Source organism: Cervus canadensis, chromosome 27, assembly GCF_019320065.1.
Source record: "Cervus canadensis isolate Bull #8, Minnesota chromosome 27, ASM1932006v1, whole genome shotgun sequence".
Classification (NCBI taxonomy): Eukaryota; Metazoa; Chordata; class Mammalia; order Artiodactyla; family Cervidae; genus Cervus; species Cervus canadensis.
This window is the reverse complement of record NC_057412.1, coordinates 40395775-40412636: the sequence shown is the minus strand read 5'-3', so window position 1 is coordinate 40412636 and position 16862 is coordinate 40395775. Positions and strand designations below refer to the sequence as shown.

General features: G+C 42.6%; 2 protein-coding genes across 4 annotated transcripts in view; one reads left to right on the top strand and one right to left on the bottom strand.

Moving 5' to 3' along the window:
* The window catches only part of CMSS1 (cms1 ribosomal small subunit homolog), a 372626-nt gene that overhangs the window by 53408 nt on the left and 302356 nt on the right, over nucleotides 1-16862 (bottom strand). Inside the window, exon 1 of one of the 3 annotated variants that reach the window (XM_043448743.1) lies at nucleotides 13822-14053. The exons of the other annotated variants lie outside the window; for them this stretch is intronic. Within the exon in view, the coding sequence (XP_043304678.1) occupies nucleotides 13822-13876 (55 nt within the window). The 5' untranslated portion in view covers nucleotides 13877-14053. Of the gene's footprint in view, nucleotides 1-13821; nucleotides 14054-16862 lie in introns of those variants that run through there. 3 annotated transcript variants of the gene reach the window in all.
* The window catches only part of FILIP1L (filamin A interacting protein 1 like), a 293470-nt gene continuing 290726 nt past the window's right edge, over nucleotides 14119-16862 (top strand). Inside the window, exon 1 of the mRNA XM_043448724.1 lies at nucleotides 14119-14239. The gene's annotated coding sequence lies outside the window, so the exon portion shown is untranslated. The remainder of the gene's footprint in view (nucleotides 14240-16862) is intronic.

Genomic DNA, 16862 nt, shown 5'->3' with positions numbered 1-16862 from the left:
ACACTGCGTGAGATGAGCGTGTACTATCAATCTTAACAGTTAGAAACTTTATTGTGCTGTGAGGAAGAAGGCACTTCTTCCACATGGACCCTTCAGTAGCTACCAAAACAAACGACAGAGAAGACCTCATGGCCTGTATAACACACTGAAATGCCTACTAGAATTAATCTTTCTTTCCCAAATGTGAAAGGGAAACTCAGGTCCAGGAAATTCGTAATTTCAAGGACCAAGTAATATTGCAGACATCAAAACAGAGCTGTCCAGCATGATCTATAAAACAGGACACACTTTATAGGAATTGAGAAACAGCTGTTTCCCCATTTCTGCCTTAAAAAGGAATAGGCTACAGGGCTCAGGGGTATATGGTAAGCATATGGAAAAAATTTATTTGCTTAAAGAAATGTGACATGGAGCTGGCAAAGGGCTCAGTTTGTAAGAGATAATGTCGTGGTGGGTAAAATTAAGAGTATTAGAAGGATATATACAGAGTCATTTCAGCACTGTGATTAATGAAAAAGGAAACACCAATAAACACTGGAGGGAAAAAAAGAAAAGCAAAGCTTAAGCTGAAAAGAACTGAATATACTCCAGGGAAGACAACTGGCTGGAGGAACCAGGTATCACTTGCAATAATAATGACTTTAGTAAAATAAATTTTAGATAAAGGTGACACTGGTTTAGTGGAAAATAAGGAAACCAAAACTTGAGTCACAAGTAATAGTGTGAATACTGAGCTTCTCTAAATACAGTGCAGAGAATACCTAGAGACCTAAGAATACCTGGAAAATATATTAAAGGCTCTGGGAAGAATTTTAGACTTCTGAAATACCCTCAGATAGGTAATAGACAAAGAAGCATGTTTAACTGTTTCCTTTTAATGTCCATGTTTAAACTTAACCTGTAGCAATATTTTCAGTATAATCAAACATTTGTTGAACTCCTTTTAGGGGTGATTACTCATTTGTGTGACTCAACATATTCTCTCAAGTGGCCAATTACCAGGCAGCACTCTTTAGAATTTTGTAAAATTATAAAATTATTATTGCTATGAAAAAAGGACCTAAAGATTTTCTTAAAAAGAACAGAGTTAATATTGATTTTCTTCAGCTTTCTATTTACTCTTGCCTCTTAAGAATTATGAGAGGATTCATTATGTGGCTGTGAAAGCTGTTCAGTCGTGTTCAACTCTTGCAACCCCATGGACTGTATACTCCATGGAATTCTCCAGGCCAGAATACTGGAGTGGGTAGCCTTTCCCTCCTCCAGGTGGTCTTCCCAACCCAGGGATTGAACCCAGGTGGATTGCAGGTGGATTCTTTACCAGCTGAGCCACAAGGGAAGCCCAGGAATACTGGAGTGGGTAGCCTATCCCTTCTCCAGCAGATTTTCTTGACCCAGGAATCGAACTGGGGTCCTGCATTGCAGGTGGATTCTTTACCAACTGAGCTATGAAGCCCTCATATGTGGCTACATGGACATTAATTCATTCATCCTTCAAGTAATTAATAGGCACCTGCTTATGTACCAGGTACTATGCTAAGCACAGATGAGGCAAGAGGAATAAGGTAGGATCCTTACTCTGTGAAGTTGATAGTACAGTGAGAACAACAGACATGTGTATAAGCAATTAAAATGCAATGTGGTTAGGGATTTGGGGTGGGAGGAGGGTAGGACTATAAAGGGAGCACCAGGGAGTTTTCTAAGGTGACAGGACTATTTGCATACTGATTGTGGTGATGGTCATAACATGTCTGTAAGCATGTTAAGATTCACAGACCTGTATGTCAGAAGAAAAAAAGGATAATCTTACTGTACAACCACTTAAAAAATAAGATGAGAAAACATAATAGATGTTCAACAAAAGGAGAAGAGATAAATAAACTCTGGTATATTTGTATGATGGAACGCTAATGAGCAATAAAAGAAATGGACTATTGATAAATGCAACAAGGGAGATGAATCTCCGAAAGCATGTAGTGAAAGTTGAATGAAAGAAATAGGATAAATGAAACACAGCCTGCTTGAGTTCATTTATATAAACTTCTAGAGTAGGCGACATTAAAATGGGATGGCAGAAATCAGATCGGGGTTGGCTTTGGTAGGGAGGGTGAGGGTGGGGCAGGTATTGACTGGGAAGGGAGCTCAGGGAACTTCAGGTGTGACTGAAATGCTCTGGGTCAAAACTGAACCTTAATATACGTAAATTACACACCTCAGTAAAAAATATGCATTTAGCTATCTTGACTTCTCTTTCACAACACAGAATTTATAATTGTTTAAAGTTGTAAAAAGAAAACATTAACAACCTGTCTACTATATGTTATCACTTTCTTTTCAAGGCAAATTAGAGTTCCTTTTGATTTCTTAATGAAATAAATATAATAGCCAATAGTAAATCTCACGACAAACATAAAATGCAAGTGCAGAGTATGCAGCAGTAGGAGGGCAAGGAGGTCAGAACCCTGCATTCTGCTGGGTTAAGGATGTGTTACGGGAAGGCCTTCAGAAAGAAGTGAATCTCATCGGGATGCTGAAGAAAGAGTAGGAAATGCTCAATGCAAAGACCAGGAAAAGAACGGCCTTCCATGATGACATGTGCAAAGTCACAGATATGAGGGTGGGGTATGTCCTTCTGGGTGAGGTGCACTCAGGGGACATGAAGCTGTAAAGGAGGGCTGGGCCCGGACCATAAAGACCACCCCCTTCCCTCCGCCACCCTCTAGCACACCAGTGCTAAGCACTTTATGTGGACAGTTAAATTTAACCACAACCATCTCCAGTTTTCAGAACCGGGGTTTGGCGAGGTGCAGGGCCCTACGCAGGGTTCTTGCCCGTTAGCCTTCCCACACAGATAGCCCAGCTCCAGCTTTCACTCTCATCCTCAGCTGTGCGCTGCTTCCTGTTCCCCACCCTGAGAAGCCTGGCCTTGATTATGACACTGATGGGGCCTAATGGAAGCTTTTACTTGCCCAGAATCTGCTTTACAGAGATAACAGGCCTCTCACAAGGATGCATCATTTGAACCGTGGTTCTCAGTATTTTTTCCCCCTGCCTCAATTCCCTTGAGAACTATTTTTAATATCATTAGTAATGATGGTTAAGCAGTGATCACGAAAGGCTGTCTCCATGCCCTTCTCACCATTCTACAAATATTCCCCCGCCAAGAGGTTCTAATTTGGGGACTGGGTCAGCAACAAGATGATCGCTCTATAAGTCTTTAAATGGGAGATGGGATATCTTTGGAATCTGCAAATCTACATGGGAACATGTGTGGAGTGGAGGGGATGGGACTGGGGAATTCTGTGCAGAGTCTGAGATCCTAAGGTAAGTGGATTTGTTGATCAGCTATTTTCCAGGCTTGGTGATATAGATGGTCCTGGCCCCTGGCCCATCTGAGCTATGGAACTCTGTCAGGCTCGGGGTGTGAGAGACATCCTTGAAGAGAGGATATTGCCTCTGTGGTGCTTCAAGGATTATGGTTCTCTGCTGTAAGGAATCCCAAGAAGGCTCTGATCTCAGAGTAGACACTTCCTAAGAAGCACCACCTTCTGGGTGGAGATGAAGACTGAGAGGGCTTGGCACTGGCATTGGAGAATTGCCTTAATTGATAATGGATTTAAAATAATCACAATAAAGCTTCAAGAGCTCTGTAACCTATCAAGTGTGTTTACATTCGTTATCTAAAAATAATTTTGAGGCCCAAGAAAATGCTGGAGGGCAGATGAGGAAACTGAGGCTTAAGGAGGTTAAACTGCTAATACTTGCATGGTTTGCCTGCTTTCCTTCTTTTTTTCCTTAGTTCTCTTCCTTCCTAACTTCCTTCTTTCAGTTTAAAAAAATATCTAGCTATTTGAGTTAACTATGGGTCATCTTATTCTAGAAAGGATTCAAGGCAACTTGAGTGAGTGAAGTTGCTCAGTTGTGTCCGACCCTTTGCGATCCCATGGACTGCAGCCTACCAGGCTCCTTCATCCATGGTATCTTCCAGACAAGAGTACTGAAGTGGGTTGCCATTTCCTTCTCTTCAAGGCAGCTTACAAGGTTACAAAAAGGAAAAAAAAAAAAAGATAAAAGTGGGAGTGAATATGAAAGAAAAATAAGTATTAGAACCGAAACCAATCCAAGAGTTACACTAAAGATGTTATAATGACATATATATTTGTTACTGATAGGGCACAAACTGGACTCTAAGTTTCTAGTTGTCAATGTGAAAAAAGGAAACCATAACACTATTCAGAGTGGCCACTGGCTAAAAACTAATAGCAGCAGCAGAACAATCAATTCCTTAGAAATATGGCTTTGGGTTCTTAATTACAACACAAGCCAAAATGCATAGCAACTTCCTTTATAATTTAACAGCTTTGAACTAGGCCTTAGGGGGCTTACCTGGTGGCTTAGATGGTAAAGAATCTGCCTGCAATGTGGGAGACCTGGGATTGATCCCTGGGTCAGCAAGATCCCCTGGAGAAGGGAATGGCTAGCCACTCCAGTATTCTTGCCTGGAGAATTCCATGGATGGAGGAGCCTGGTGGGCTATAGTCCATGAGGTCACAAAGAGTCAGACACGATTGACTGACTAAGCATGCACACAACTAGGCTTTAAAAGGTAATTCTGATTTTCACACAAGAGAAACCACCATGTCATGTTTTAAAGAACATGAGAAGCTCAGACCATCTCTCTGAACTCCTGTAGCAAATTCTATTTACAGAAACCAAAGCAGGTGAGACCCCAGTGAACTCATTAGTTGTTGAAACAGCTTTAGGACCAAGGGAGACAGGCAGGGTGACTATTTCCATACCTGCTAAGGGGAAGAGACAGGAAAAAAAAAAAAAAAACCCACTTACCTACCAGGCTACAGGAATAAGTAGGTCTTCGTAGTGATAGTTCATCTTATTTTGTAAATTATTTTAACTTCATGATTAGCACTTGGTGGCAAATATTAACATGACCTTTTTAATTCTTACGTTTCTAATGATGACTATGCGGGACTGCCAGTTTCTATACTGGCATCTTGTGCCTTCAGGTCCCAAGGCCAGGTTTTATTTCTATTGGTTATTTTATACTTTCTTCACTCAACCATCCAGTTTCCCTTACTTTTATGACAAGGAACAAGCACAGAGTTTTTCCTTTCTATAACTTATGTATGCAGAAAAATAAATCCAGGTCTGGAATATCCCTTGCATACACAAGAAGAGTCTGGAGCCACCTGACTCATTGACACGACAAGCCCAGAAATAGAAAAAGCAATCTGGATGAAAGGCAAAGATGAGTGGAAACTTCTAAGCCAGCATGAAGGTGCTATGTCATATGAAATTAATTCTCTGAGGTCAGCGATTAGAGTCAGGTTACACCCCAAATGTAATTCTGCCTGCTAATTACTTGACCCAATATTTATTTCGTTGAGCAAGATGCCCAGCCACAACTTCCAAGTGTGGGCTTGGGGGCAGAGGGAAGGAAGCAGACATTCAGAGAAAGAGCAGCTCCTTTCTTTGACAAATAGATGTGTCTCCCAGGTCCCTAACTGAAACAATTTACCTTCCTTTCTAAAGTGAGAGATCAGATGTGTCATGCTCTTCCCTTTCCAGCAAAATGAGGCACTTGAGATCAAGGAACTCTTTAGCCAGTGGATAAGATGCCTGAAGAAACAGTATTCTGTTGCAAGAAGCCCAGAGCTGAGATGCTAACAAAACCACCCTTTGTAAGGCAAAGAGGAGGGAGCCAGGTGGGAATGGAATGGTGGATGTATGTATCTTTTGACTTCTGAAGACGTATTTCCCCCAATAAAGACATTCAGAGTGGCAGTAAAAAGGAACGCACTCTCCGGATGGAAACGTTGGATTAATGAGAGTAGCATGAGCAGGAATGACTCAAATACAGGGAGTAAATTAGGACAACAGCCCTTCCTTAAAGGAGGTGTCACACAGCTGCCCGAGGGGTTGATGAGGGTGCAGAACAAACAGTAGAAACAGGATCAGAAAGCTGGAACCTGACCACGTGAGACTCATCAATAATAAAAATAATGGCGTCAGCAGGTGCTGTCACCCTACGCTCTCTGACTGCTCTGGGCCAGGCATTGCACCAAGAGCTTTATGTCTATGACCTTGCTGACGAGTGCTGTCCCCTCCCTTCCCACACGGCTACCAGGGGGCATTCTGCCATCTGGGGATGTTTCTCCTCTTACGGGATGTCCCTGATATTCAAACAAGCTAGTGGCACCTAAATAACAATGGTGGATGGAAAGGAGACATCTACCCCATGACTGGTTTGCTGCTGGCCCTGAATCATGAGGCTGCTGAGAGAGTCAAGGTCACCAGCTGTGTGACCTGGGGGCTGATGGGAAGGCCAGAGTTCCCCAACCTCTTTCTTTCTCCCATCGTTCTCGTTTCTGCCCCTAAATCAACACACGGTGAAAGAAAAGAAGGGAAAGACTGATGCCTATAGCTGAAGTGTGCAGTTTAATGGCCAGAAACCAGACTTGTCACATGTAATCAAATCATCATAGTGTTGGTGACAGAGTTAAGACAGTTGAAAAAACAGTTGCTATTCCAACTTCCAATTTTCAAGTTATTGTTGGGGCTGAAATTTCTCTCACCTCAAGAGTTTTTATTTTGGAAAATCTCCAAAGCACACTTTTAGCCATATTTGGGTAACTGAAACATGAAGAAAACAGCCATGCTTTTCAGTCATATTAAATTCTAACCAGATGCTCTTAAAAAACTTTACACGTACACAGCACCTTTTATTTTAGAGGAGTCATTTTCTTTCACCCTGAATGGTATTCACCACAGACTGACAATACTAACTCGTTAAGAGACCTGTCACCCTAGTGATACACCATCTCCAGAGAGGAAGTAAAGAGGACCACATCGGCCTTTCTAATTCTCACTCTACTCACACTACTGGGAATCCAAGTCAAATCAATCTAACAGACAAAACATTTACTGAATACTTTCTGCATGCTGGGAACAAAGCTGAAGAACAGGGGAAAGTTGGTATGAATTTAACTGACCTGCAAAGTGAAAATGACATGGAGGATTCCTATAAAACAGTGCTAGGTCAAGAACCCTACCTGCATAGCTCATCTATCTGACTGTTTGACTCACCTAAAAGACAGTGCTTCTGGCATCTTTTCATCTGTGAACCTCTAGGCAAAGAAAGAAATGGCTTGGGTGTTTGGAGGAAAAGCATATTGGAGAAAAATGAATGATATTGTCTAGAGTCCATGGGATCTCAGGTCACTACCCTCCGGAAAACCCCAGAGCGTGACCCAGCAGTACCTTGCCTGATCCCCCACTAACCACTTTGACCCCTTCTATTCTATACATGAAAGCCAGAAAGACCTTTTGAAAACATAAACAGGACTATACAATCTTCCAGTTTAAAACTCCACAGAAGTTTGCTTTTACACGTAGAATTACATCCATATTCCATACCACAAACCACAGGCCCTGCCATGCCTGGCCTCCACTTACCCCTTCTGCCTCCCTTGGTCTCCTCCATGGTCCACTGCACCCCAGTCACACTGACCTCCTGAGGTTCCTGGAACATGCCAACCCCCTTTTCGCCTTGGAGCATTTATGCTTCTTGTTCTCACACCTGGACTGCTCCTCCTGGTCTGGCTCCTTCACAATACTCAGGTCTAGCTTCAATGTCACCTCTTCAGAGGTCTCCTCTGACATCCAAAGTGGGCCCTCTCCTCTGCCTCAATTTTCTCTTATTTTCTCCCATAGCACTACTGCAAGTTGTCATTACCTGATTTATTGATTTGATCCAACCATGACTTTAAATTCCAAGATGGCAGGAGCCAATAACATCTGTTTTTTTGTGTGTGTCTGTCTGTTATACTTGCAGGGTTCAAGATAGTCTCTGGACACAGCAGAAAGGCAATAAGTAATTGTCGAATGGACAAATGAAGTGAATATAATTGCAAATAGTAAACCGGAAAAAACAATAGAAGAGGGTCATCTTTTTATGTTTTTACTACCATAAATACTGCTATACTACTGCAAATCTTGGATTTGTTTGAGGTTTTTCATGTATTCATTTTAACCAGGACCACCCTCACTGAACTTAAGAGGCGAAAAGAATGGAGACCTAACTTATGGCTACAATTAGAAAGTTTCAAAATGATTGCTTTATAGCACCAGGTTTGGCAGACAATACAGTTTGAATAAGAGGGGATTAGCCCTTTCTGATTCAGAGATACTTGTGGTTGAAAGCAGAGCTGCTATTATGCATGCAGCACAGTGTTCCTCAAGAAACATGACAAAAGAACCTCAGAGTCAGGCCCGGAACAGTAAGGGTGGTGATGGTACAAGGCACTCCTGGGAAGCTGCTAAGAAGCGGGTCCGAGTGGAATGTCCTTGTCATCCTGCCATGTGGCCCTGGCCTGGGATGCTGAACCACGGAGCTGCCTGGAAACTCAGAAGGACCCTAGGTAGCAGGACTTCCTCCCCAACTCTGCCCAGTGACTAGAAAATAATATCAGGACTGTTCTGTCTGGCTCTTTGGCGCGTAAGAACCACGACTGGTCTGGCCATACTAGAAAGGGAGCCTAGAATGGCCTTCCTGCCTGGGGACGCTCCCCGGAGGGCCTGCAGTGGCCCCAGCTCCTCGTCCACTGGATGTAGAGCAGACTTTTTCCAATCACCTCCTGATCGGTCCAGCCCTTCCTTCGGATAAAATTTTCTCCTTGGTTTCCTCAGCGTATTTGGTTTTTCTGCTCGGACTACAGCCCTCAACACCTAGTTATTTGGATGAGGTTCGGCTTCCTTGCACAGATCCTGTCTTTCCCTGTCTCCTCCTCCCCATTCCCTAGCTGCTGTTTGGGATCTGGTCCCACCTCAGGCAGCTCACTTGACACCACGCTGCAGCCGCCTCCCCAGGTTCTCCCGGCAGGGCTGAAATAACTGCACTTGTAAGGTACCCTGCCCGGCCCCCACGCTGGGGCCGCCTCCCCATTCCTCATTCTCCGCCCCGCAGAGGTCCTAGCATCTTTCATCAGTCAAGTGCACAGAGGTGACATTAGTGGTCCCCTCAGGTCACAGGGACAACCTTGTTTAAACCCAGGAATGACTCTGGGGAATCTGTGACGTAGTGGCTTCTTTAAGGCTTCATGTCAAGTAGAGGGCAACGCGGGGTGTGAAATTTAAACCTGAGTTACACAATTTTCATGAATAAAACATGAGGCTAAAATTAGATGAGCACTGAGCTTCTTTTCAGGAGAAACATCCCGGAGTCCCACACAGAGCCCTTCCAGATCCAAATCCTGAAGGTTTCCCACTATACCTCTCTGACCGTGATTTTCTGCTAAAATGCTTCTGGTGGCTCCCCACTGTCTGTGCGGTTATAACATCTGGCATCAACGCATCAAGGCTCTTAACATTTTGGACCCAAATAAAGATTCTACTTTACCCAGGACAAGGCTGGACACCATCCCTGTCCTCGGGGCATGGGGGCAGCTCTCTTGCCAGCCTGCCTGCGCTCACACTGTGTCCTCTGTTGAGAACGCTCTCCTTCCTAACCCTGCCCCTGGCAGAAACCCACTCCTCCTCCCTCAGGGCATTCAGTTCAAATATTTCCACCCCGCCTCCACCCCATGCAGCTTCCCTGACTGCAGTTTGAGTAGACTCAGACGGCATTATGTTAAGCCCTATATGACAATGCACAGCCCATCAAAATTATAATTGTGATGACTGTCTCTCCTCCTACATTCTGACTTTTGCATGGCATATTCCTGGCACTCAGTAGATGTCTGTGGAAGTGGGCTAAAAACTGTGTGCTCACACTTGTATAACTGGCTATTAAAGACAAAAGTTACTCAGCCAAGATTTGAGCTGAGAAAGGAATCAACTTTTTGCTGATATGACATGTCTTTGTAAGATGTATCATTAGAAAGGAAAACAAGACTGGACTAAAACAACATTGTCAGGAGAAGAAGGGCTGAGAGGGGAGGGATTCTTCTAACTCAGGCATTTTCCTGTTCACAAAGGAATTTTCTAGTCAAGGAGAAAACATTGATTCAGTTTGAGATGTTGCTGGAATTCTCTCCTTTTCCCTCTAGTTTTGGGAGAACTAGTATCCATTGGGAAAAGTAATGGGGATGTAAAAGTGAAGACAGCAATGCAGCGATATGTATAAACAAGGCTATTAAATGATGATATAGCTATGTCAAGAGAGAAACCTTACAGAATGACATTAAAGTAGGACACTTGAGGAATGCCTTAGAACTAAGACAACTGTCACCTGATATTTTGGCAGTCTTGAAGTATATGAAGAAATAGCACCTGGAAACTGAAAAGTACAAATTATTTGTAACAACGACATTCTGAAGTCAAAAGTATATTTTCCTCATCTTTTAAAAAAAGTTAACCTGTTAGCATCATTCTCACTTTAGAAAAATGTGAAACCCTAAAATACGTATAATTCTAGAACATTGTCTACGGTGGCTTTCAAAAGAAGAGAGAGCTGCCCTTCACTGTACCAGATTTTCCTAAACAGGCCTGTTTAGCTGGAGGTACTCTTCTGTTTTGTGGATTATCCAGAACATTTTTTCCCACCTCTTAAATTTTTTTAAAAAATTGGAGTACAGCTGCTATACAATGACGTGTTAAGTTTCAAGTGTACAGCAAAGTGAATCAGTTATACATGTTATACAGATCTTTTATTTTTATGTATTAAGTCATTAATCCAACCCTTAGGGAAGATGAAAGAAAGGATAATATGTGAAATTTAAATCTGTCAATTTCTCTGCTGGTAAATGTCTACCAGGAAAAAACGTAAAAGCCTGGAATTTAAAAATGACTGATTTGATAGGTTTAATATGTGAGCTTTCTTCTTTCGTGACCTTTCAGCTCACTGAGACACTATTCTAAAGCTGCTTTACTTGAAGGTTGCTTCTTCCTCCATCCACCGACGTGGCCGGCGGTGCTGGCTCCATGCAGTACATACTCACTGAGCTCTGACTTTGTGCTCGGGGCCGCGGCTGCAGCGTTAGAAGGTGCTCTCCGCTCTAGGAACTCCCAGAGGGGAGGGGGAGAGACAACTGTGCTGGCAGTTGCAATGAAACTGGGATTGAGGGTAAGGTACAGTTAAGCTCTGGGCGCCTTGGGAGTACCAGGGAGGAACATAGTCCACGTGGACCGGGAGAGGACAGTGGGAAGGAAGGGTCTGGAATGTGAGTCAGCATGAAGTGAGGCATGCCCAGGGAACACTGTCTCGGATGCCCGGTGATCCAGCTCTGCTGCTGATACCCCTGCACTTCTTTTCACAGTTCACAGAAATAAACAGACAAAAAAGGACAAACAGTTTTAGAAGAGTTTAAATCTCACTATATTTTTAAGAACTGATACTGATACATCTCTCAATACCCTGCAGACATCCACAATAATAACTATTAGTAAGAGTTGAGCAAAAGGCATAGCGTTAGTGTTTTCCTGGATCATTTTCAGGTCATCAATTGACAGGCTCATGGAATATTAGTGCTTAACTAGAACCAAGATCTTTCAGTCCAAAACCTTCACAAAGGGGGAAATTGAAGCTCAGGGTCAGTGAATCATTTGCCTAAAGTACTCATGTATGGATGTGAGAGTTGGATAATAAAGAAAGCTGAGCTCTGAAGAATTGATGCTTTTGAACTGTGGTGTTGGAGAAGACTCTTGAGAGTCCCTTCGACAGCAAGGAGATCCAACCAGTCCATCCTAAAGCAAATCAGTCCTGAATATTCTTTGGAAGGACTGATGCTGAAGCTGAAACTCCAATACTGTGGCTACCTGATACGAAGAACTGACTTATCTGAAAAGACCCTGATGCTGGGAAAAATTGAAGGTGGGAGGAAAAGGTGATGACAGAGGATGAGATGGTTGGATGGCATCACCAACTCAATGGACATGAATTTGAGTAGGCTCTGGGAGTTGGTGATGGACAGGGAGGCCTGGTGTGCTGCAGTCCATGGGGCCGCAAAGAGTTGGACATGACTGAACAACTAAAATGAACTGAACTGAACTTCTTTGCATTGTTCATTTAAGAAGGGCTTCTTATCTCTCTTTGGTGTTCTCTGAAACTCTGCCTTCAGTTGGGTATATCTTTTCCTTTCTCCTCTGTCTATAGCTTCTCTTCTTTCCTCAGCTATCTGTATAGCCTCCTCAGACAACTCTTCAAAAACATCACCAAAGACGTCACCAAAATGTCACCAAAGACGAAGAAAGACTGAAAAACTGTTCAAGATTGAGGGAGAGCCATGACCACTAAATGCTATACATAATCCTGGAACAAAAGAAAAAATAAAATTTCCCTCTGCAAATGATACTTTTGAGATACTTGGTAAAAAGCTGAATGGGGACTATGGATTAGAAAATAATATGGTATCAATATTAATATACTGAATTTGATAGTCATACTATAGTTATGCAGAAAAGTGTACTTGCTTTTAGGATAGTAACACTGAAGCACATAAGTTGATTCAGAAAAACATACACACACACATATATAAACACAAAGGGATAGGTGGGAAGAGGGAGATTAGAGGAAAAAAGGGAGAGAGACAGCAAACATGGCAAAATGCTAAAATTTGGAGAACCTGAGTGAAGAGTATACAGTTCTTTACTATTCATGTATCTTTTCTGTAAGTTTGAAATTATTTCAGTGATAATAGCTAAAAATAAACAGCATGAGTTTCGGTGTGACTCAGATCCAAGTTTGAATCCCAAGTCTGATATTTATCACCCAGGAGACTGTGGAGGAGTTAATTATCATGAGCTTTGGTTTTCTCATTTGATCACCAATTCGGGACCAGCTTGGTCGTCCCAGATGGCGCTAGTGGTAAAGAACCTGCGTGCTAACACAGGAGACATAAGAGACGCAGGTTCGGTCTCTGTGTCTGGATGATCCCCTGGAGGAGGGCATGGCAACCCACTCCAGCATTCTTGTCTGGACAGAGGAGCCTGGCGGGCTACAGTCCATAGGGTCACAAAGAGTCGGACGTGCCTGAAGCAACTTAGCATGCACGCACAGGCCTAACTTAAAGGGATGCTGTGCTGATTAAGGAAAATAATACATAGAATGGAGCACCTGGCCAGTGGTCAGTCTGCCTGGCAGAGGACCTGATACCTCACTGGTGAGGAAGTAAATACCTGCTCAAGAAATGAACAAGCTCCTTTCTCCTGCCCCTCCCCGCCAATCAGATTAAGTGATAGCACTTAGAGAAAACGAACAAATTTTAACGAAGTATGAGATTTTTCTTAACATCTGCATAACACAAAACAGAAACCTTGATTAGTCATAATAAATATCATCATACATTTGAATGCTGCTCTTAAGTTTCCTCAGCATTTTGCCCTCATGTCTCATATGACACTGAATGGAACAGGCAGGCATTCAAGTTGAAGTTCAACACAGCGTTAACAACAGCGAGTCTCTGCAGTGCCTTGGGTCGTGACTGTCAAAGAAGAGGGCATGCCCTTGTTACTTAAATCTCAAACAGGGCTTGCATCAGTTCTTGGTTGCAGGGTACAAAACGAGGTGCGGTCTAACGTCCATCTGGGCATCTGTTCCTCAGATGCTGGCACCGCTGTCTGTTGTGGTTCACCGTTGTGTCTGGGGCAGTGGCGGGGCACAGAAGGGGGCCCAGGTTGTGCCTGGGAGGTTCCTTCTCTCGGCCAAGATGTGCACATAAATTTGAAATCACCCAAGAGGGTGGTTTCAGAGTTGCCTGCCAAAGAGTGGTGTCTTCTAATCTGGAGAGCAGCTGCTGGGCACAGGCATGCAGACACACACACACACACAGACACACACACACCCAGGCACCCTCACGGAGCCTATACCTGCCTCTACTTGTCTGCTCTGGGCAGATGGCTCCCGGGTCTTGGGTCGCCTCATTCTGCACCTCAGTCCAGTTAGACCCTTTCTTCTGCGGAGGCTGGCAAGCTGTGGGGTGAGGGATCCAGCCAGGTCGCCTGCCTTCTGAGTATGAAGGACACTGCCTGGAGAGGGAGGAGGGTTATATTTAGTGTTTGGGCCCAGGCATTGCTGGGCTCCCCACTGCCTCTCCTCTGCGGAACTGCCAGGGGACCCTGGTTGCAAGTTCTCCTTGACTTTGAAGCCCACGAAACAAAAACTGAGAGACTGTCCAAAAAGAAAAGAAGAAAACGCTGTTGGTCCCTGGATTCCACTGTCGGATTTGGTGGGGATGAGAAGAGAGGACCTGCAGGTGTGAGCAAGCAGAAGCACCTGCGCGGTAAGGTAAGTGTCCCCAGTGCCACTGAGAGGAGGCTTTGGGGACCTGTCTGTGACATCCAATGTCCAGGAACTGCGTTATGCAAGGGAAGAGAGTAAATCTCAGGCATGATTAAGGGCTTGTGAAGGGTGATGACTTTTTTTTTTAACATGAAGAAGAGCTGCTTGCAAAATAGAGGAACTATCCTGACAGGAGATACGAAAGGAGACCAAAATAAAATCTTAAATTGCTATCCTCTTTAGAGTAAGACAAATGGTCAAAAATTCTTAAATGGTTTGGGCAGATGACTTTTGCTTGCTAATAGCTTGATTTTGCAAACTGATGTAAATGATCAATGCATAATTTGAAAATCATCCCAAATGTGGTAACAATGGAGAAGTGTATTGGATAGGCTAGACTGGTTAGGAGGCATTTTCTTTTTATGGAAAGACAGAAGAAATTGACATCTTAAAATGGCAACTTAGAGGTATTCCGTTTCGTTTTCTTTTGTTCATATATCTTTGGTGCTAAAGATTTGATGAATGGGCAAGATCTGATGAATGGGGGCCAGAGAAGAGAAGCAGATTCTTGAGGTGGGGTTTTTGGAAGGTCTGGGAAGATACCTATCACCCCAAAGCATGACTGGATATGCTTAAGGCACAGCTAACCTCGGTGTCAATGGGAAACGAAGCCTGACTGCTGCCAAACGACACCAGAGAAGGTTCTGCTCACTGGACTTGCTCAGTGGGAGTATTAGTCAGTGTTTAGGGTGAATGCATAGTTCTGAATACAGATTCAGTTCAAGAGATACGTGTTCAGCTAAAATTTTTGTGACACATTCAATCACTCTTTTTCATTACACCTGATGATCACATCTTTCTTCAGTATCTATGCAAGTCTTACGAAGGACTGCAAGAAATGCAATGCATACACTGCTTGGCTACATTCACCATGTTCTATGTGTGCATTAGACTTGTAATAAAGGAGGGCAAGCGGCAGTGTACTACTGGTGAAAACTTTTCCAACCTTTGGCAATGCTCCTCTTGCTTCAACTAAAAATACTTTTCCTATGATGATACTTTCTAATACATCAATCTTCTATCCTCCCAAAACAAATATTCCAAGTAAATACATCTCTACAGTCATCAGTTGACACTATTATGAAACTCATATTATACTTAATTAAAAATCAGCATAAATACTTGAAGAGCTCTTTGCTATTGAAAATTTCTAAAGGCAGCAATAATATTCATGGCTATTTCTATTTCTTTAAAACAAATACGTTGGGCAATTAAAGACAAGTCTATGCTTACAAGAGTTTTTCAGGTAATTTCCCAGAGCAACGTTGAGTTTGGCTTCTTAAGATTACCAATGCAAAAATATTCTGTAAAATTCTAGGACAAAGAAAGTATTGATTATAAACAAAAAAGTGTAAAAAAAATTAAAGAGTTTAGCTTCTGTTAAAGTTTGTATGTAGCTTTCTTTTTTCACTTAAACTGTTGTTGAATAAAAAAATTTGTTAGCCAAGAATTGGTCTTAGGTACTGACATTGTCACTGGAGATACAGATAATTTACTGCGGCTTCAAAATGATGATCCATTTACCTGTTGTATGGGACAGATGCTGCAATGTGCCAAGAGCTCAGGGGCGATGGGGATGAGCCCCAGGGATGGGGAAAAACAGAAGTAAAGGGCCCTGTATTCTTCAGAAGAAAGGCCATGTTATTCTTGTCTTAACGTAAAAGAAAATTTTCATTACTACTGAAATACATGCCTCGCCTCTTCACTATGTTACATTAAAAAACATGTAAAGAAAAAAATGGTGCTTTTATTTGCCTCTGGACAGAACTAAGTGGCCACCAGCATTTAATAGCCATTCATACAGAGAACAACATAATTTTTTTGTTTTGTTTGTTTCATTATAATTAGGTAAAACACTCTTATGGTAGGGCTTAATTAGTTTGCTCACTTGTTCATTCATTCAACAAATGTTTAGAGTGCCTACCACATGTTGGGTTACCAGAGATACAGCAGTGAATGGAGGAAGAGTGGTTTCCATATTCTCTGAGTATAGAGATCTTTTACAGAGGGGCCAATTATTAGTGATTTGAACCTTAATACTGTTCATGTTGCTTACTATGATATTTTCTCCTTTGTTTCTAATTAAAAGACTAGAAAAAAAATTTCCTACTTATAAAGGTTTATTTAGTGTCTGCAAGATAGGAAGAGAATTCCAGGGACCAAATAATCAGATTGGAATATACATTTTACTGAAACTACTTGAGCCTTCTTTGAGGGATGTTAACATTTCTGTTCTAAATTACAGATGTCAGACAAAGGCTCACATACTGATAGTTTGCAACTTCAGAATTGGGATAGACAAGATGTCTCTAAGGAGGACATTAGAGCAAAATTTGTATTAGATAGCCTCATGGCTATCTGGGGCTCAAATCTGATGAAAGTTCAAGATGTGTCTGTCTAATTTGTTTGACAAAGGCAGTCAATCACCGGGGGCTACGACAGAAAGAGGGGCAGTACTGTGCTTCTCACTGTGGCTGAGGAATCTTTGTATAATGGCATTATTCGTAACCACAGGGTCATTTTACACCTGGGAGGTGTCCTACACTGTGTACAGAATTCAAGTATCAGT